Below are 20,984 nucleotides of genomic sequence, written 5' to 3' on the forward strand. Positions count from 1 at the left end.
TCCTCCATTGCTGGTGGGATTGCAAGCTGGTACAACCGATCTGGAAGTCAGCTTGGCGGTTGCTCAGAAAATTGAACATATTATTGACTGAAGACCCAGCAATACCACTCCTGGGCATATACCCAGAAGATGCTCCAACATGTAATAAGGACACATACTCCACTATATTCATAGCAGCCTTATTTATAATAGCCAGAAGCTGGAAAGAACCCAGATGTCCTTCAACAGAGGAATGGATACAGAAAATGTGGTACATTTACACAATGGAGTACTATGCAGCTATTAAACAATGAATTTATGAAATTCTTAGGCAAATGGATGAATCTGGAAGATATCATCCTGAATGAGGTAACACAATCACAAAAAAATCCACATATGATATGCACTCACTGATAAGTGGATATTAGCCCAGAGGCTTGGAATACCCAAGATACAATTGACAAATCACGTGAAACTCAAGAAGAAGTGCCAAAGTGTGGATACTTTGGTCCTTCTTAGAAGGGGAAACAAAATACCAATGGAAGGAGTTACAGAGACAAAGTGTGAAGCAGAAACATAAGGAATGACCATCCAGAGACTGCCCCAGTTGGGGATCCATCCCATAAACAACCACCAAAACCAGACATTGTTGTGGATGCCAACAAGAGTTTGCTGACAGGAGCCTGATAAAACTGTCTCCTGAGAGGCTCTGTCAGTGCCTGACAAATACAGAAGTGGATGCTCACAGCCATCTAGTAGACGGAGCACAGGGTCTCCAATGAAGGAGCTAGAAATAGGACCCAAGGAGCTGAAGGGGTTTGCAGCCCCATAGGAGAAACAACAATATGAACTAACCAGTATCTCCAGAGCTCCCTGGGATTAAACCACCAACCAAGAAAACACATGGTGGGACTCATGGCTCTAGCTGTATATGTAGCTGAGGATGGCCTAGTTGGTCATCAATGGGAGGAGAGGCTGTTGGTCCTGTGAAGGTTGTATGCCCCAGTATAGGGAAATGCCTGGGCCAGGAATGGGAGTGGGTGGGTTGGCGAGCAAGAGGAGGGGGGAGGGGATAGGGGGTTTTCAGAGGGGAAACTAGGAAAGGGGATAACATTTGAGATGTAAATAAAGAAAATATTTAATTTTAAAAAAGATAAAAAGAAGGGAGGGAGGGAGGGAGGGATGGAGGGAGGGAGGGAACAAAGGAGGGAGGGAGGGAGGGAAGGAAGGAAGGAGGGAGGGAGGGAGGGAGGGAGGGAGGGAGGGAGGAAGGAAGGAAGGAAGGAAGGAAGGAAGGAAGGAAGGAAGGAAGGAGAAAAAAACTTCAAAAAAATTTTTTAAAGTTGCCAGGAAAGGAGGGGCCGGATGAGAGCAGGTGAGGGTAAAGGTTGAGGGACAGAAACAGCAGATAATGGCAGCTACCTGTAATAGCCCTGCTTCATCAACAGCATCTCACTGAAACTGCTTACACTCTACAGGTAAGCTAGCAGTTCCTCATCCACAGAGAACTTTGAGATGGACACCTGTAGGCTAGGATCCCAACAGGACCTGGATGGCCAAGAGGTCATCCCGAGCCAAGCATCTGCAGAAGGCATGAGCCAAATAACCTACTACTCACAACATAGACTATGCAGCTCTAGAGAGCCCAGAGACAGTGATGTCCCCGGCTGTGTCTCCACCAGCATGAGATCTGCATGCAGCAGCTTCCAGGCCTCCGAGTCAGCTATTTTGATCTCTTCCCCCTGTGTCCTAAATGCTAAGCTAAGCATCTCTAGGTCTGCTGAAGGGATATTGTTTGAACACAGCAAGGTGGACACACCTTTAAAGAAACTGGCACCATGAGAACCCAAAATCACAATCAGCAAGGTTGAGTTACAGACCTCTCAAGAGCCTTCATCAGTTGTGTTTTAACTTTGCTGGAGGAGGTGCTTCACTGGGTTTTGAGGGTCTCTAAGTGGACTTCACCTCCTATACTCTCCCTCTCCCTCTCCCTCTCCCTCTCCCTCTCCCTCCCCCTCCCCCTTCCGCTCCCCCTCTCCCTCTCCTTCTCCCCTCTTCTCCTTCCAGTATGTATGTACAGTGTGTTCTGAAGCTACCTGGCTACCAGCCAGCCGCAGGCCTTAGATTCTTGTTTCCATTCTTTTCCCCTCATGATGTGCTGGACCCTCCTTAAACCATGAGTCAAAACAAACATTTCCTCCCCGACTTGCATTTCCTCTGGGTATCTTATCATAGCAACAACTCATAGTAACGACCATGAGTCATCAATACAATTCTCTGTGGACTTGGCAGTTTGTAGGCGTGTTCAACAACAACAAAAGTCAATTCATAAATGGGGTGATGGTTAGGGCTGTCAAATTGACAGACTAAAGCTCCCAGGGAGAGAGGCCTCTGAGTGTGCCTGAGTGGGGAGGGGCGGGAACCACCTTGACTATGTTAATTGATGTGGGAAGGACCATCTAAATTGTAGGTAGGACCATTTCCTGTGCAGGATTCTTTGATAATCTAAAATGGAGGTGTGGTGCTGAGCAGCAGTAGACTCAGCTCTTTCCATTTCCATAAGATGGATGCAGTGTGGATTCACGCTCCCACTGTCCTGACTCTGACCCTCCCTCCATGATGAGCTGCGCCTTGAACTGTAAACTAAAGCCCTTTCTCCCTTAAGTTGTTTTTGTCAGAGTATTTTGTCACAGCAACAAAAATTATAAACTAAGATAAAATGTGAAAGTCGCACCTGAAGGCAGCCTTAAAGGTCACTACTTAGTTAATGGCAAGTGAGATGCCTCATGCCTGTCCTCTCAGAAGGCTGAGACAGGAGGATTGGCTTGAGTTTGAGGTCAGTTTGAGCTACCTAGTGCGTATGAAGACACCCTGGGTTATGGTAGAAGAGTCTGTTTCAGGAAAACAAAATAAAATCAGAAAATAGAATAACGCTACAAATCATCTCACATTTGAAAGTGTCGGGCATCTGTGTCAAAGGCTTTCAGGAAGACATGGAAACAAAACCCAAGTTTGATCTGAAACACAAATTATCATATGCTGCGTGGGGCTGACGATAACAACAGTGGGAGGTAAGTGTGGGCCATGGGAAAGAAATTGAAAGTATGCAGACATTTTCATCTTGTTAGGAAGATATGGAAGGGCTGCTCTGGGGCCTGGCAGCTTAGAAACTGACCAAGATCCTTCTGCCTTCTGCTTTCCTCGGTTAGGGTCAACAAGAGGGAGTGGAATCCATGAAATGAATCCATCTACTATCCTATATATTTGCACTGAGCGTCTAATGTTGGTGGTGGGACAAAAAGCACCAAGAATTATCTCATCATTCCTTATCGTGTATGTGTGTGTGTGTGTGTGTGTGTGTGTGTGTGTATGTGTGTGTGTGTTCATATGCATGCACATGTGTGGGACTGTGTGTACACACATGCCCAAGTATGTATTTAGAGGCCAGAAGTCCATGTTATTTTTTCTTCCTCTATCACATCCCACCTTATATTTTGATACGGGGGTCTCTCAGTGAACCTGGAGCTTGCCAGTTGAGCTGGACTAACTGGTACAGGTATCCTTCTTTTTCACTTACCCTGAGCTGGGGTTGACAGGCAGGCACCCTCATTGCTGACTTTTTACACGGTTGCTGGAGTTCTGAATGCAGGCTTCTTGATTTCACCATGAACACCCTAGTGACTGAGACATCTTTCCAGACCTGTTGTCATTCTTACGAAGTACGGTGAGTTGGAGAGCAGGATAGTCAGGTACATTCACAGATTCTAGAATGCTATGGGGACAGGAAACACTGCAAATGACATTGACAGCATGGGATACAGTGGTTGGCTGTTCCTCCCCAAAGGGAGGTCCTTTTAAAGTGTGTGTGTGTGTGTGTGTGTGTGTGTGTGTGTGTCTGTGTCTGTGTGTCTGTGTGTCTGTGTGTATGTAAGAATAGGAAGAACCTGAAAAGTATTGAAAGTAGAGAGAAGAAAGTCTGTCCAGAATAGTGATGAGGATGTCAAGGCACACAAGGAAGAGAGGATAGCCTTGAGAAGAAGGGAGTGTGTTATCAAATTACGGCTGAAAGTGTGGAGAGAGCCTGGTTGCTCAGGCAGGGCCATCGCCAGGATGGACAGAGTGCACAGGTCCATGGCAGCAGCTTGGGTTTTGTTTCCATGTCTTCCTGCGAGCCTTTTACACAGGTGCCTGACACCGTCAGAGGGCACCTCACTGGTCCACAGGGGAAGTTCAGTGGCAGACCTGGGGGATCATGGGAAGATTGAGACGAGCCAGAGCCCACCGTGGAGATCAAAAGGCAATGAGGAACACTGGCAGAGGCCAGCTGCGGCTGAGTACCATGCACTTTTGATGATGCTAATGAAGGAGTTATTTACTCTATTACTTCCCCTAATGATGTGGAAGCTTAGCACAGAGGCAAAGAGGTTCAGTGTGGCTGGGGTGGGAAGCCTACAGAAATCTAAGGACTTAACTTAAAAAAAAATTAATTGCATGTATCTGCATGTGCACATACACAAGCATGAATGTGGCCATGCATGTAGTGCTCTTGGAGGCCAGAAGAGAGATTTGGATGCCCTGAAGCTGAGCTACAGGTTGTTGTGAGCCACTAAACATCGGTGCTGGGAACCCAACTCAGATCCTCTGGAAGAACAGAGGATGCTCTTAACCACTGAGCCATCTCTCCAGCCCCTCAGATGGCTTTTATATGGAGACTCGCATGTGAGCATTCACCGGAAATTAGCCAAGTAATTAGACGATTACAGATTTCCCTTTATCTATATGCTTCACCCCCTTCCCTTTCACAGTCAGATCAAGTAATGAATTCTAAGAAAATATGGGCCCCATCGTCTGTACTCCAAATATTCTGCACGCAAGTCAGGTCATCAGGTTTCCTAAGGTTCCTAGCTCATTCTTGCTTCTCATGCATTATGTATTTTTTTTAGGTTGGAAAAACTAATAGCATCCTATTTGGAAGACCAAGATCCAGAGAGTCGACTGGAAGTTGGCGCTGATATGCGTAAAATCCATCACTGTTTTCATCATTTTAAGGTAAATTTCAATGTTTCCTCCGGTCTCAGCCATATCCTGCCATGCTCCAACTGCAATAAAAACTCTTCCTGTTGACCAACTCTTGAAGCGCCAAGACCCAGCTTCACACATGCAGAAAACAGCCCAAGCATCCAACCACGCTGTGACAATCACTGAGCAGCTGCAGGAATTAGATCTAACTTTTCCACAAATAAACTCTGGCCATGGACTTCTAAGTCCTTTGCCAGGAATCTCTGCCTTGTGCCCAGAATATGTCTGTGCTGAAACACAGGAACACACACAAACACGAACACGCAAATGTGTGCATATACATTTTCAGACAGTATCAAGATGATCATGTCTAGTCCCCCCCCCCAGCACTTTATCTGAGTAATGTATTAATATTCCTCAGTCTCTGAAGCTTAGCTTCTGTGGAGTATAAGGGAGGTGGGAATAAAATTAGTGTTCACTTGTGGTTTTGCACACTTTGTGAAGACACTGTGCAATGATGAAGCCTTTTACCCTTCTCTATGGAGATGTGAACAAATCTCTGTTTAACTCAGATAAGACAGAAATGAACCAAAGAAACAATTCCAACCAAGTCTATTTGAGTGAATCAAAGAATTTGTTGGGGTTCCAGAGCATTGGTGACTCCAAGGCACTTGCATTTTAAAAGGTCCCACCCAAGCATGAGTGAAATGGTGACACAGAAAACCTACCTAGACAAAGCTCCCTGCACACTGTATAGGTCACACTGCAAGAGTCTCCTCCCTTTCACTGATTGTTTCCTGCTTGGTAATCTTGGAGGAAGAATCTTGTGAACCTTGTAAGTTTCAGGAACTTCCTGAGCCTTGGAAGTTTTATTTGCTACTGGCTTTGGCTTCCTGAGTCATAGCGACCCCTCCTTTACTCTGGGGGAGGGGATACTTCAATTTTGAGTAAATACCTTTACAACAAGATGGGGGAGAAGTCTCTAGGAGATACTATTTAAAGAGGAATTTACCAGTTTTGAGGAGAGAGAAGCTAAGGGAGAGGGGAATGGGATAGGTGGGAAGGAGGAGGAAAGTATAACCAGCAAACCCAGTGACTGCCCGAAAGACAAGGGTAAGGGCCGAGCACATGCCCAGTGTGTACTAGGAACAGCAGAAAAATTAGAATATGGCGTGATTGTTAAGTTCTTACCCTAACTTGCAGAAGCTGTTGAATGACAAGAAGACCCTAGAGAATACTGTCTCCTCTGAAAGCACACGGCAAGCATGCCAAGAACCATTGAGAGATGAAGAATATACAAAGCTCCTAGGTCTTCTCAAGCAGAGGGACAACGAGATCAGTATCCTTTCTCGGGGGAGATAGTGACCCTCACTCTCCTGGTTTGGAAGGGGAGGCAACCTGTAGATTCCCTCTCTCCTCCACGCTACCACATATCCTGGTATCCCAGCCTCTCCCAGCCTGCTTCCCATTCACAGTGAAAAGTGTCACCCCAGCAAAGTAGCAGCTTGGTTTTTTTTATAAGTTTGTGTGTGTGTGTGTGTGTGTGTGTGTGTGTGTGTGTGTGTGTGTTCACAGATATGGAGGTCAGTTTTCTCCTTCCACTACAGGGAACCTGGGAATCCAACTGAGGTCATCAAGAGCTCGGTTGCAAGAATCTTTTCCAGATGAGCCATCTCTCAAGCCCTGACACAGTTATCCTCACAAAGGACATTTCAGATCTTGGGATAGTATCATCCCTGAACACTAAATCTTTTTAAAACATCTTTGGGTTGCTCTGTGATGGGCTTTGGGTTTTGAGACCAGAACCAGTAAGCTAGCTGGTTATCTTTAGCCGGCTGACCAGATACCGTGCTTGACCACAGTCTCGTCGTGGCCCAGATTTTGTGGCTGCTGTGTGGGTGAAACTCAGAAGATGACTGAGAAAAGATGGCGTACAGTATTTAGTTTATGAAAAGCAGAGAGGTTGGCTTAGATGTAGCTTTTTATTTAAAAGCCAGATCTCCTGCCCCGAGTCCCAAATACAGATGTTCCCAAATTAGGCAGTGAGCGGAGTTTGGGTGTTAGAGATAGAATTCTTCTTGGCTCCCAGAGGAAGCATCTTCTCAGGGTGCTGAAGGCCATGGCTGCTGGTGGATGTAGACGCTGCGTCCCGCTGCAGACAGAAGGGATTGCTTCTGAAGAGTCCCAGTGGGACTGCTTGGACCTCAGGCCTTGGGGGCATTTCCTCAGCATTGCTCCTCGTTTTTACCTTTCAATCTTCTTGTAAGAGACTGGACACTTTCATGACACTTATAGCCTTTAAACCCTCACAGGGAATGAGTCTGCCAAAGTTTTATAAATGTATATTAGTCATTTAAAAAAAACTTTACAAAGACACTTTCAGTGAAGCTGATGTGCAGATTACACAGGAGTTGGGGAAGTGGCTCAGCAGTTAAAAGTGCATACTGATCTTGCAGGAGCTGGAGACACGGACCTGGGTTCCGTCTCCAACATGGGGCTGGGGACACATGAGCAAATATATCATGCTATATGTTCATGTTTGTACATCTGCTAAGAATGTGTACAGAGGCTAGAAAAGGGTCCCTGCTCTTCCAGGGAGCTATGTTTATCTCTCAGCAGTCATGCCCCAGCACCCACATCGGGTGATGGACAATCTCCTGTCTCCAACTCTAGGGGATCGGATTCCTTCTCCTGACTTTTGCAGAACCAGCACAGACACAGGCACACACAGACACACAGACACTCACACAAAAACAGAGAGAGAGAGACAGAGACAGAGACAGAGACAGAGACAGAGACAGAGACAGAGAGAGGTGGGTGGGAGAAGCTTACAAGGTTAAAAACCAACCCAAGCAGAGTTGATGAACTACCTCATTAGCTTCAGCCTCTAATTTTAGTTGAGTCTTAGCAGACCCCATGTCAAAATCAAGTCAGTTTTAGCCACTTTATTATCCAGCCAGTAACGGTAAGTCCAACTGCAAATTACACCCCCACGCACGCCCTTGTCTCCAAGTGCCGCCCACAGTGTTGTCACCCCTGCGTTCCTTCCCTTTTTCCTACCCCATCCATCTCCAGGGATGGCCTCAACCCTGGCCCTCGCCCCAGTCTGTGTTCTGCTTCTTTTCTTGGCTTTGATCCTAGACTGGGATCTTCCCGCTAAACACTCCTACCAACCTCTCAATACTTGCCACGGCTTATGAGCGTCTATGCATTGAGGGGAAATGAAATGAGATGTGACAGAGAGGAACCAGTCCAGGCTGGCTTGCGTGTGCTTATCGAAAAGTGAGTCATGGTGTGTGTGTGTGTGCGTGCGTGTGCGCGCGCGCGCACTGTCTTCACTGTTCTGAATCGTATACGACTGTTCACATGGGTGACATTAGATGCTTCACACTGTGAATAAGTCACTCAAGGTTCCTTCACGCTGAGGTTTGAATTCAGAATGGTGATGTGAATTGGGGCAGAGAGGCGAGCGAGAGAGAGCTCGGTGTGTAAACCACTTGCTGCCAAGCCTGGCAACACGAGTTTAACACCTAGAACTCACATACTGGGAAGAGAGGACAAACAGAGATATTCTGAGATACTGTGACTAGCTCTTGACAATGTACTTTAATGAGGCAAGAAGGAATGGGGGCCACCCTGGGTATGTTAAGGGAAAAACGGATTGGCTACCCAGAAATCAACAAGTTGAAGTTAAACTGAGGAGAACTATGGAGGTTGGATTGTTTCTGTGTTACTTGCTCAAAAACATGTGTAACCTAAACCCCTCCCTCTGTTCTGAGTAGTAGCCATCTCTCTCATACTGCCCCTGTGTTTTCTAACTCTCCTGAGTACATGAGTGTCCATGTGCACACATGCTCTTCTGATATTGAGTATCTTCCTCAATCGCTCTCTGTCTTATACTTTAAGAGAGTCTCTCACTAGAGTCTGGAGATTGCGGATTTGATCAATCACACTGGCCAGAAGGCTCCGGGTGTTGTCCTTGTGCCACCTCCCAGAACTGTTGGCAAGCAGCTTCACCCTCTCTGCCCAGCCTTTTGCATGGATGCTGAAAAGAAGACAGCATCTTACATAGACCCGTCATTAAGTTGACAAGGATGGTCTTGAATTTCTGGTCCTCCTCCTACCTAGAGAGTGTTGGGATTATAGGCATGAACTACACTGTCCGGCTCCGAGTGGTCCTGGGATGAACTCCGGGCATCGTGTGTGCTGGGTGAGCACTCTGCCAACACAGATGCATGGCCAGGCTCACATTTTTCCTTTTCCATACCAATGTTAGTCAGCATTTTAAAGGTCTCTCAGTTTGATAGCTTCCATAGCACTGTGTCACAGTGAATGGCTGATTCCCTCCTAAGCTGCAGACACCTGCACATGCAAATTCACGGAGTCACTGTGTTCCTGTGGCCAGGCTGCACCAAAGGGCACTAATCACAATTATTTGGTTGGAGGACAGTATTGGCTTTAGGAATTTTTGTCTAATCATGATCATCTCTCAGGAGCCACTAAATCCTTAAATCAGATATTTAGATATCCTGGTCAATATGTTAAAAAAGGAAAAGAAGAAAACTCAGGATGCCCTCCAGAATTCAAGCCTAGAGAAAAGCGATACCAGGCCACCTCAGAACTCGCCCTTCATCGCTGGGAGCCCAGCGGTCCCAAGGACCCCATTCTCCTCAGCCCCGAGCCACACCCAGGACCTCAGCATCTGCAGGCACAGATCCAGCTTGCTCCACAAAAAAACAGGTGGGACGACAACATTTCCAGTACTGCTCATTATCCGTGATGGGTTTCCACATCACACCTGTCGTCTGAACTGTGCAGAGATGAAGGTTCTGATGATGTGTTGGTTAGAATGGTTTTTTCAAGTGAAGTATTTGTTTTCCGACTTCAGAAGTGAGTTAGGAAGAATGGAGTCTATCGTGGCAGGTACTGGATGTGGCGTGAGATGGGTCTGGGCACAAGTAGAGACGTTAGCTTCAGAGGAGGGGAAGGAACCCCTTTCCGTGACAGGAAAGCAAGAGCGAGGTCCATGTTGTGGCACCAATGTGGAGATGTTGTCAACTGTCCGCAGCCAAATAACTTTAACACATCAATATAGCTTTTATCAAAGGCTGGTTTTCTTTTAAAAAAAAAAAAAAAGCAAATTTATGAGGTTATAGGATTTCCCAGGGTTGGACTCATCTCTGCATTTTCCTTTCTAACTGTCAATAGAGATGTTGGTAAGGCTTCTAAGGAGCTCATTAGAAGCCCAGTCTCCTTTGCGTGCATTAACCGTTTGTAGACCAGCATGTTGTCGAGTCACATGACTGACCCTGGCCTGGACCCTGAGGACTATGAAGGATGGTACAGAGGAATGGAGAGCGCCCCCTGTTGGCCATGTAAGATAGCATTTCCTGTGCACAAATTTGCTTAGAAACTTTCTAAGGCATTTAGCCTGGGAGAAGTTTACAAGTCTGGTGTCAGGCCTGTTCATTTTATTTGTCAACTTGTCACAACCCAGAATGACCTGGGAAGAAGTCTTCCATTGAAGAACTGTCTAGACTGGGTTAGCCTGTACTCTAGGCTTATATTCCTACAGGCTCTATAGGAATGTCTGTAAGGGCTTGTCTTGATTTCTTTGACATGGTTTCTAGAACATGCTCCCTCAGGAATACAGAGATGTGTTGTGAGAATGAACATGGCCTTGAGCATGTAGAGCATCACTCGTGGTCAGCACCCTGGGCTGTGTAAGAGTGAAGGACCCTAGCAGAGTAAGCAAGCGAGGGTACCAGCATGTCTTCTCTTTCCTCCTGACTGTGGGTGTGGTGCTTAAAGTTCACGCCTTAACTTCCCCCGCAGCAGCAGTCTAGAATTGTGAACCAAGTAAACACTGCCCTCCCCCTGGTGCTTTTGGTCAGGATATTCTGTCACAACGGAAATGAAAGCAGCATAGGCCTTCTCTAAGCAGCAGACTCCGGCTATGAAAGACATCATGAAGTAACACGGAGACAGATTATGTGAAATCTCACCCCTGCATCTTTAAATTCCACATCATCTCGTCTCAGTTCTTCCACAGCCCAGCAGCATGGGTTCCGTGTTCTAGGGAAACGGCAGTGAGTTTGTGCAAGTGAGGACGACTGATCCCTCTCTGGCACTGATTGCACACAGCCTTGCTACATTCTGTGACATTCTCTCTACTGGTTGGAATCAAACGGGCAGGATGTGGACTGCTGAGTCCTTCGGTTGACCCATCCATTCTGAATGTATTTGGGGTGCATATACTCTAAGAAGTCACTACATTCAATATCTTTATTATGTGTATATGTGTTTGTAGGTGTGGACATATGTCATAGCCTGCATGTGGGGGTCAGAGAACAACTTTTGAGAGTCCGGAGTCTCCCTTGGCACCATGCAGCTGCTGGGATTAAACTAGGCTGTCTTGAGGGCACTTTCAAGTTCTAGACTAAATTCTTGCCTTGAATGAACTCATTTAATCCTTATCCTGTGGGGTAAGTTTTCATTTTGCCCCAAGTTAAAGATGAGGACATGCATAAACAAACACAGTCTTTGTCCTAGACCCCATCTCTCCAAATGTCACTCGCCGTAGGGAATTCTCTGGCTTACCTTGCCTGGCCGGATCATGAAACCTTCCCTGAAAAAGAGATTCTGTCCTCTACCCAGTGGGAAGAGAGGCCACAGAAAGGCAGAGATGAGCATTGTTGTGCGCTGCCCAACCATCTTACCCAGCCCATTGTATCAGATCGTTTCTTTGGGCCAGTCATATTTCTATAAAGCTATCCTCAGACCTATACATTAAAGGATTTTCTCTAGGTCTTTGGGCCTAGGCCTTCCTCCTGAAGACTCCTTGACCAGGCACAAGTTGACTTTAAAAAAAATCGGTTGCACTTCTCCTATTCCAGTCTATGTTTTGTTATAGGAGAGACATTGGTGGCCCATATGACAGATGAGGAAAGGTGTCTTCCCCTCCTACCCTACACCAGCCAAACTAAAGGTGATTTTCAGGACCTGTGGGGGAACACCAGGGCTCATAACGAATGCAAGCTCTAATTTCTGAACTGTTGCGTATATGAAAAAATGCACTCAGGATCACCAACCCAACCATAGCTCTGGGCTAGACTTTTCGAATGTCTACTTCTTCTTTCTGCACCATCTCCCTCTTCAGAATGATCTCCCCCCCCCCTCCCACACACACACACAGAGCATCTCGTGCTCCTCCCTCCTTCTATAATTACAGGAAACTTTTCCAAGGTCTCGCCCCTCCCTTGATCTTGCCACTGAGATGGACCGCAGTCTTGTTTGGAAAACAAATTAAGTTTACTTGAATTGAAAATGTCTGAAAAAAAAAAGAAAGAAAGAAAGAAAGAGAACAAGAGCAATTGTCTTCAAACTCCGAGAACAAATGAGGCCAAAGCCATGGAGAGGGGCCGCCCGTCTGAAAGTGCTTTGGAGTCCTCCTAACTGCCATTGGCTGGAGTTCCAGGAGAATTGTAAATGGGAGTCAGCCGACAAATGGCCTGATAATGATCTAACCATTTGGGGAAGGGTTTGAAGGGGAATGGACTTTATTGTCTGGCAAAGACTACAAATAGGAATGAAAATTGGGGAGGAATTAGAGTCGCGGAGCAAGCGCCATGCGCCATGGAATGGGATCCTTGATTATGTTTAAGATCCTGGGAGCCGATTAGATGTTCAGGGCTGCAGAGGCTTATGTGTGGAAAGCTTACGTGAGCATATTCGAATACATTAGTAAGTTTGCTGTTTTGGAAGTTTTTCTGCCTTAGGAAGGTGTTTTTGTTTCTTTTAACCGTGCCAGGGCTCGTTCTAATGCAGATTAGCTCACACTGCCCGGGCTCCGAAAGTGTGGTCAAAGCGTGCCCCTTTCCTCCACTCTCTTCCGCTCACCTCTAATGGATGCCGAGCCTGAGCACCTTTGGATTAGAAAGTGGGGCTGGATTTACGGTTCACCGGAGAATCCTGAAGTCATTGTCCAAGCAGCTGGCCAGGTGGAAGAGAGTCAAGGTTTTGGGGCTTTGAGTGGCTGATGTGGAGACTGAATGTCTATTGTGGTTTCCTCAGAGAGACCAGAGGGATTGTTCAGACTCGGTTGGAGAGTCATTCTGTTCTTTCACGGGGCTAGGGATGTGGCTCTGTTGGTAGAGTGCTTTGCCTAGCAAACACAAGCCTGATTTCCATCCGCAGCACCTCATTAAACCAGCTGTTTAGTGTGGGGTGGGGTGGGATGGGGTGGGGTGGGGGCTAGGGTAAAATGATGTCTCCGTACTTAAGAACTTATATTGCTCCTCCAGAGGACCCAGGTTCGATTCCTCACACCCACGTGGCAGTTCACAGCTCTGTAACTCTAACAGAAAGCCAGACACAGCAGCATGTGCCTCTTATCCCAGCACTGGTTGGGCAGAAGCAGGTAGATCCCAGGAGCTCACTGGCCAGCCACCCTAGCTGAATGAGTGATCTCTAGGTTCAGCAAAAAATAAAATAAAATAAAATTCCTGTCTCTGATAATAATATTGATGATAACAGATGATGATGGTGATGGTGATGATGACGACGACCATGTTGTGGAGGGGCTGGTGATATGACCCATAATTAAGAGCATGTGAGCATGCCATATTCTTCCAGAGATCCTGGCATTTTTTCACAGCACTCATGTTCAGCAGCTCATAACCCCGGCTTCATCTCTTCTGGCCTGTGGGAGAACCAACGCATGTCCGCATAAACTAAGTTGTTCTCTTGAGAACAAAACCTACTGTTTATTAGTCTAGCTATACCCGGTCCTCCACTAAGTTACAACAAAAAGCTCCAGGAGACACCAATGGGGACAAAAATCCACCTTTATGCTTCCCAGAGAAAAGGTATCCTTGCAGAGCCCAGGACTTCCAGTCACAGATGACCCTGTCAGTTCCTGGGGGAAATGCATCTTTCAAACCCTTATTTGAAAGGCACATAGATGAGGCAAGGAAACAAGAAGCCAGGAGGGAGAAAAGGCCACACACAGATGCGCAAGCGCACAGATGGCAGATATCTGCTCTCAAGTCCAAGCACTCCCAGACTTTCGTCTTGTAGTCTTTGTGAGCACAGTGAGGTCTTAGGAGGTCTTACCTCAGACTTCTGAAATGAGCAATGGTTTCTGTTTGGTTTGGTTTGGAAGCACAGTGACCTTTGTTGAGAAGGAATTTCTGATGTTTAGCTAACTGCGGTGGACAGCATGAGCTCTTAGATGTTCTGTCCCAGCCTGCTTCTGTCACCTTGTCACAAGCTAGGGTCATCTGGAAAGAAGAGCCTCAGCTGAGAAAACGCCACCAATCCAAGTGGCCTGTAGGCAAGTCTGTGGCGCATTTTCTTGATCTATGATGAATGTTGGAGGGCCCAGCCCCACCATTGTGGGTTCTATAAGAAAGTCAGCCAAGCAAGCCACAGGGAACAAGCCAATAAACAGCATTCCTCCATGGCCTCTGCTTCAGTTCCTGCCTCCAGGTTCCTGTTCTGTCTGAGTTCCTGTTGTGACATCTCTCAGTGATGGACTGTGCTTAGCACATAGAAGTCAAGTAAAATATTTTCTCCTCAAGTTGTTTTTGGTCACAGTCTTTATCACAGCAATATAAAAACAAACTAAGGCAAGCACTATCTGTTTGTCTCTATCTATGTCTATCGCTTTATATCTGTGTCTACCTACTTCTGTTCTACATTTATCTACCTGGCATCTATCTATCTATCTCTGTACCAATTGATCTCTTTTGGAATCACCATCTGTGAGTACCTGTGGTGATTTGAGTCTAGTTGGAGCAATACATCAGTGGATAGAGCTGTCATTCCACGGAGTGAAATTTCAAGGGAAGCGGCTGGCATGGTTCCTCCAAAAAGTAGTCCAGTGCTAGGGAGATGGATTTTTTGATAAAGTGCTTGTCTTGTGAGCACAAGGATGTAAAGAGAACATCTTATGTATTGCATGGATATATCACCTGTCAATTAAAAAGCTTATGTCCTATGGCTTTGGCAGGAAATAGAAGGTGGGACATCTGGGGTGGGGGGAAGAATTCTGGTTTAGAGCCAAGCACAGGAAGATCTACCCAGGAAGATGTGAGGAGCAGGGACACAGGACGCATGGTACCTAAGCATAGACAGGTCACCAGCCACATGACAAAATGACAAAATGTAGGTTAAAATAAATAGGTTATCTTAAGTTACGATTCTAGTCAGAGAAGAGCCTACTCATATGGCCAACGTGTGTATAAATATATTTTGAGTCTGAGTCTTTTTTCTGAGAGCATGAGGCTGGGAGGAAGAACCAGGCCTAACTACTACACTATGTTGGATGTCAATTTGTTGTAGTAATTTTTCATCTTAGTCAGGGCTTTCTACCTTGTCTTGGATCATTCAGTTCATAGATAAAAGACACAAAAGTTTTATATTTATATAAATATAGTTTTATTTTATATTAATGTACTAGAGCTGGGCAGATATCTTCCCTCTAAGCTATTAGAATCTACTTCCCCCTCAATAACCCTGAGCTATAACTTGCCATGTTCCATCAGGAAAGCTCTTAACTCCAACTGGCCAGCCCTCATGGCCACATTTTCACAACTCACCTACCCCCATGGCCTCTTCTCCTCTCCACCCTTTACTCTCTGCAAGGTCCTGCCTCGGACCCCAAGCCTGGGAACGGAAACCCCACCTTACCTCTCTTCTGCCCAGCTATAGGCTGCCAGCATCTTTAGTCAACCAGTAGTTTCAAATTTCTTTCAAATGATCTCCTCCCTGGGGGCAACCAGGCAGGGATGGGGGGGGGCAGTATTTAGCATTATCATACATAGCCAAAGACCAAACCTCAGCACAAGGACCTGAATTCATTCCCCAGAACCCACATTAAAAAAAAAAAAGTTAAGTGTTATAGTGCCCACAGGAGGATTCATCAGCTACCTGAGATCCTAACTTAGTTCATGTCTGCATTAAGCCAGTCATGTTGGTGCATGCCTTTAATACCAGCACTTGGGAATTCAGAGGCAGGTGGATCTCTGTGAGTTGTGGGCCAGCCTGGTCTACACATCGAGTTCCAGGCCAGACAAGCTATATAATAAGACTATCAAAACATAACAAAACTCCACAAGCAAAACAACAAAAACCATCTCTCAGTTGCTCTGACATCACAAGCCAGACTCTGTCACCCTGTTCCTGTGATAGCCATGTCTAGATGGCTTCCCTTGTAGCTGTGCTGCAGTTTACCACACAGATGCATGTGTGTGAGACGGGAATTGTGAGTGGAAACATCTGTCTGCAGTCTGCCCGGAGTGTGCAGGAAGGCCTCTGATTCTGTCACACTGCCTCTGTGCTTGCTGGGTCCCCAGAGTCAATGACTGGAGCCTGATGCAGGTGTCGCTGACGCGCTGAATGGAGATGTCTCACACATTTGTAAGATCCATCACATGAAAATAGAAACCATGCAGTTAAATCCGAACTCCTGGTGAAGACGTGTTTTAAATTGCATGGGTCCCATGCAATATTGCAAGTATCGAGATACACTTCTGCTGAAACAAACAAACAAACAAACAAAAAAAAAAAAAACATTGACTGTCCAAAATTCTAAATTAATCAGGAGTCTTAACTATCCCCCCAGCCTATCCCCCCAGAAAATCCTAATCCTGGCTCTGACCTTTGTAATATTGCTTTATTGCAGGAATTCACAAGCCATCTGTAAAGGGCCACTGTGTGGGGCTCAGTGACAGTGTTTGTCTAGCATGCACAATGCTTTGAGTTCAATCCCTAGAACCAAATAAAAGGACCCGTTCTAAAGGAAAAATAGGGAAGTCTATGTAGTTGGATTAGTGTGCAAATCATTGAGGGTTTCTTTCTTGTGGATGACTGGAGTCAGCCCTCACATCATGTTAGCACTGAATGCTGCAACTTCTGATCTTCCTTCTTCCCTCCACTTCTTTCTGCCTCATCCCAATTCTAATTTCCTGAAACAGGAAAAAACAGGCGGATTCCAGCACCGAACACTTTCAAAGTTTCTCCTTAAGTATTTTGGTGACTTCCCACAGACCATAGGCTACATTTGCTCTGTAGCATACTGGGAAAGTATGCAATGAACTGTTTGCTGTGGGGATGGATCACTGTTAAATACTTTCCTGTGTTCACCGATTTATGCAGATTCATAATTAGAGGACCAGCACCCAGTCTCTGCCAGGCCCAAAGGAACCGGTACCCAAACTGTCTACTACTAGTCTGACCATAGTACTGGCTAAATCTAAGTGTTGATGGGCACCTTATCTTGTGAGTGTCTTCCTAGAACTAAGTCCTTTTATTATGCTTAATTTTGGAATTAAATCTAATAACTAAAGCTATTACTGATATTAGGATTGATAATGGAGTCCATTCTACTGGGAGTATTTCAGGTATCTGGAAACACTCCAAAGTGTCCAAAGCTGACGAGAGGAATCAAGCATTATTATCTGCATAGTAGATTCCATGGAAATACCTGCTGTGCTAATGACCAAGCATGAAGCTGGGATAGACAAGGGCTACTTAGGAACTTCCTGAGGCAGAAAGACGGAGGAGTTCTCAGAGCCAAGTTTCTAGGGAGGATGTCAAACACCTTAGGGAAGTTAGCAGATTCAATAAAAGTATTGTCATTATACACACAGAGATACACACACACACACACACACACACACACACACACACACACACAGTGTTTTGCCCATTTTCACTCCTAATAAAAGCCAATTCAAAGCTCTCTTGAGCCATCGGGGCATGAGGTTACTTTCTGTATTTGTGCTATTGAGACATATATATCTCTTCTTTAAGGGGTTTTCTATCTTTTTTAAAGGAATTTTTAAAAAAAATTCCTGTGGGTTTGTGCATGCCTGTGTATGGATATGCACATGATACAAATGTCTGCAGAGGCCTCTGAATCTCCTGCGGCTGGAGCTACAGGCAGCTGTGAGTTACCCAATGTGGGTGCCGAAAATCAAGCTCACTCCTGTCCAAGAGCGGTGCGTGTAGAGCCATGTCTTCACTTCTGGGTGTTTCATTTCCACAAAAACTAAACACCTTTTGAACAAGGCTTACACGATGCTTTGTGAGACTGGAGTGGCCTCGCCGACAAATTCAACCAACCAAGTGATAGATGGTGGCCGTTTGAAGAAACGCCCTTAACAATTTCCATCCCCCTTCATGGCCAGTTACCATGCAGTAACATAACAGTTGTGCAGTTTAAATATGTGTTACCCTTTTGTTCATGTGAGTTTGTATCAGTGATCACAAGGTAACCCCTAAGCAGTTCCCTCCATGAAGCTGTGCAAATATCAAGTCCTGTGTCTCTCACAGTAAAACTCCCGGTGAATTCTACAATTTTGATATAACCCGAGGAAGAGTAGGTCTAACCATTAGCCCGCCGTGCTCAAGATAACAATGCGACTAAATCATTTCAATCACGACTGTGCAAGAATACCACAGGTGCATACTCCACACAGCCCCTCCCATGCTGGCAGAGCACACGGGTGCATACCAGCTCTCCCAGTTCGCCTCATCTTTCTCCTGTAACCTGTCTTATTCCGTGCTTCCCAGAGTACAAAAGCATCCTGCTGCACGTGCGATGCAGCATCATCAGAGAGATAGATTCCCTAGTGCATAGGTTACATTCCAGTCCATTCAACTCCTTTAAGTTCAGCAGCCTTTGGCTGGAAGCACCAACATTTCTCCTGTGGTTCCACGTTGCCTCTGACCCACCAGTTCCATAACTTATGCGGAACCAGCATAGCTGTCAGACAGAGGAGATGACGGCAAAGTTAACACTTTATCTAATTTGATTCTTTGTGATTTCTTCACCCAGGCTGAGGGTGGCTTTCTGATAACATCGTACAGTGCAGGAAATGTAATTTAGCACTCCACTGCTCTCTGAACTCACCGAGTTCTGTTAAACTTACTGTGTCAGCTCGGATAGACAGCAGACAGGCTCCTTTTCAATCTTTCTAAGCAGAAGTAAAATCCTAATTGATGACCGTATCCATTTCCTAACTTCATTGTTCATTACCTCTCCCCGCTTTAATTACACATTCAGCATGAGGTAATCAATTCTTGCCATTAGCAAATGGAACCCGCAGGAGCTCATTATCCCCGCGCTCATGGCTTCAATGCTCAATTTGCCATTTCTGTGGGATAGCTTTGTTTTACAAAAGATCGACACCAGGTCTGAGACCCTATTTTTCACCAAGCAGAAACAGGTGATCTTGCTGTTAATGCTGTGTGATGTGTTCAAGGAAAGAAATTCCCCTCAGCCTGCACAGTCCACAGGCAGCAGAAGTTTAAAATGTAAGACAGGTATGGTTGTTTAAATGAGAAGAGATCCCCCCCACCCCATAGGCTCAGATATTCGAGCATGTGGTTGCCAATTGGTGAATTTGGAGATTTGGGGCATGCAGGCATGCTTGAGCCTCCTCTGTCATGAGGTCTGGGTTCTGAGATTTCTTAACCCTCCCCTGCTTCCAGTTTGCCCTCTGTGCTTTATGCTTGTGGTTGAAGATGCAGGTTCTTAGCTCCCTGTTCTGGCCACCGTGCCTGCCTGCCATAGTTCCTCACTAGAATGGAGCCATTCCTCTGAAACCATCAGTCCAAATAAAATAATAACTAAATACAAAAAGAATAAAAATAACACTATTAATAATGGTGTATTACATATGATAGAATATATTATCAATAATATGATACTATATAATTATTAATAATACTGATAATGTTAACTATTAATATTATATTGTGTTAATATATTGTTAATAATATTATATTGCATTAATTATATTGTATTAATGATAATAATAATTTTCCATCTATATAAGTTGTCTTGAACATGGTGTTTTTATCACAGCAACAGAAAACTAACCAATACCACAGTCACTGAATTCCTGTTGCAGCCACATCAGATTTTTCAGTGACACTCGCTGTTGCCCCCTCCTTCCCACATTTCCCCATCACTGCCCCAGCAAAAGCCTGCTGTAAAGCCAAGGTGCTCTGACCCTAATTGCCCTCTTCTTCCCTGAGTCTGGAATTGACTCCATGTTGTGCCTCACTTCTGTAATCACAGCACCTGGGAACCTGAGGCAGCGGTGTTACCACAGGTTGGAGGTCAGACTGGGCTACAAAGTGAGTTTCAGACCAGCCTGGGCTACATTCCGAGAACCTGTCTCCAAGTTCACAAAAGGAAACAAAAAAGAACTGAAGCGTAGGCAAACCATTATGCAGCTCAGGTGTTTCCTCTGGTCCGGATATGAGGGTGGTGTGGGATCCACAGGACAGTGTGTCCCATAGCCACCTGACAGGAGGGAGTGCCATTTGGTGTGAAGACAGGGGCAATGTTGGGGGCAAAGAAGGGGGAAGAAGTAGGAAGAGGAGGAGGAGGCATCTTACCCAGGAGTGCTGCTACCCTCACCTTCCTGAGGAGACTCCCAAGGTGCTCCACTATGCGCTGTCCACATCCAGCATTTACTGATGGGGTTCAAGGAGCCAGGAAAGAGCAGGAAGCAAGCACAGTTAGCTGTCCTCCAGGAAATGAGTCTGAAAGGAGTAAACGCGTGAGAAAGCTGGACCCTAGGCTTGCTGTCTGCAGCCCGTTCAGGATTACAGGAATTTGCTGTCTATGTGGTGACTGCCTATAATTAGCAAAAAGAATGTCACCGGAAGGGCCATCTTTAATTTTGCAAGTGATACTTGCAACATTTGCCTTTTAAAAATCAAAAACATTACAAATAGCAGTTTCCTGAAATTTTCCCTTAATCTTCCAGTTTATTACCTTATTTTTAACTACTATTCTTAAAATCATATTTTTATGAATTGGTACATAAATGTATAAATACATGTTATTACACATAAATAATCAGTATAAATCTAGTTATTAATTTTGCATTAGTATATTTATAACTATGTGGTTTTATTCATGTGACTATCCCTAAAAATTTAAATAATATAAATATCAAGTAATA

At 45.4% G+C, this 20,984-nt stretch overlaps 1 protein-coding gene across 5 annotated transcripts in view; it reads left to right on the forward strand.

Annotated features, from left to right (window-relative positions):
• The window catches only part of Kif6 (kinesin family member 6), a 294,750-nt gene that overhangs the window by 133,802 nt on the left and 139,964 nt on the right, over nucleotides 1-20,984 (forward strand). For all 5 annotated transcript variants that reach the window (XM_006524391.4, XM_006524393.4, NM_177052.3 and 2 more), the window contains 3 exons: nucleotides 4,923-5,028; nucleotides 6,202-6,337; nucleotides 9,523-9,738. In XM_006524391.4, coding sequence (XP_006524454.1) covers nucleotides 4,923-5,028; nucleotides 6,202-6,337; nucleotides 9,523-9,738 — 458 coding nt within the window. The remainder of the gene's footprint in view (nucleotides 1-4,922; nucleotides 5,029-6,201; nucleotides 6,338-9,522; nucleotides 9,739-20,984) is intronic.

Source organism: Mus musculus, chromosome 17 (genome assembly GCF_000001635.26).
Source record: "Mus musculus strain C57BL/6J chromosome 17, GRCm38.p6 C57BL/6J".
Classification (NCBI taxonomy): Eukaryota; Metazoa; Chordata; class Mammalia; order Rodentia; family Muridae; genus Mus; species Mus musculus.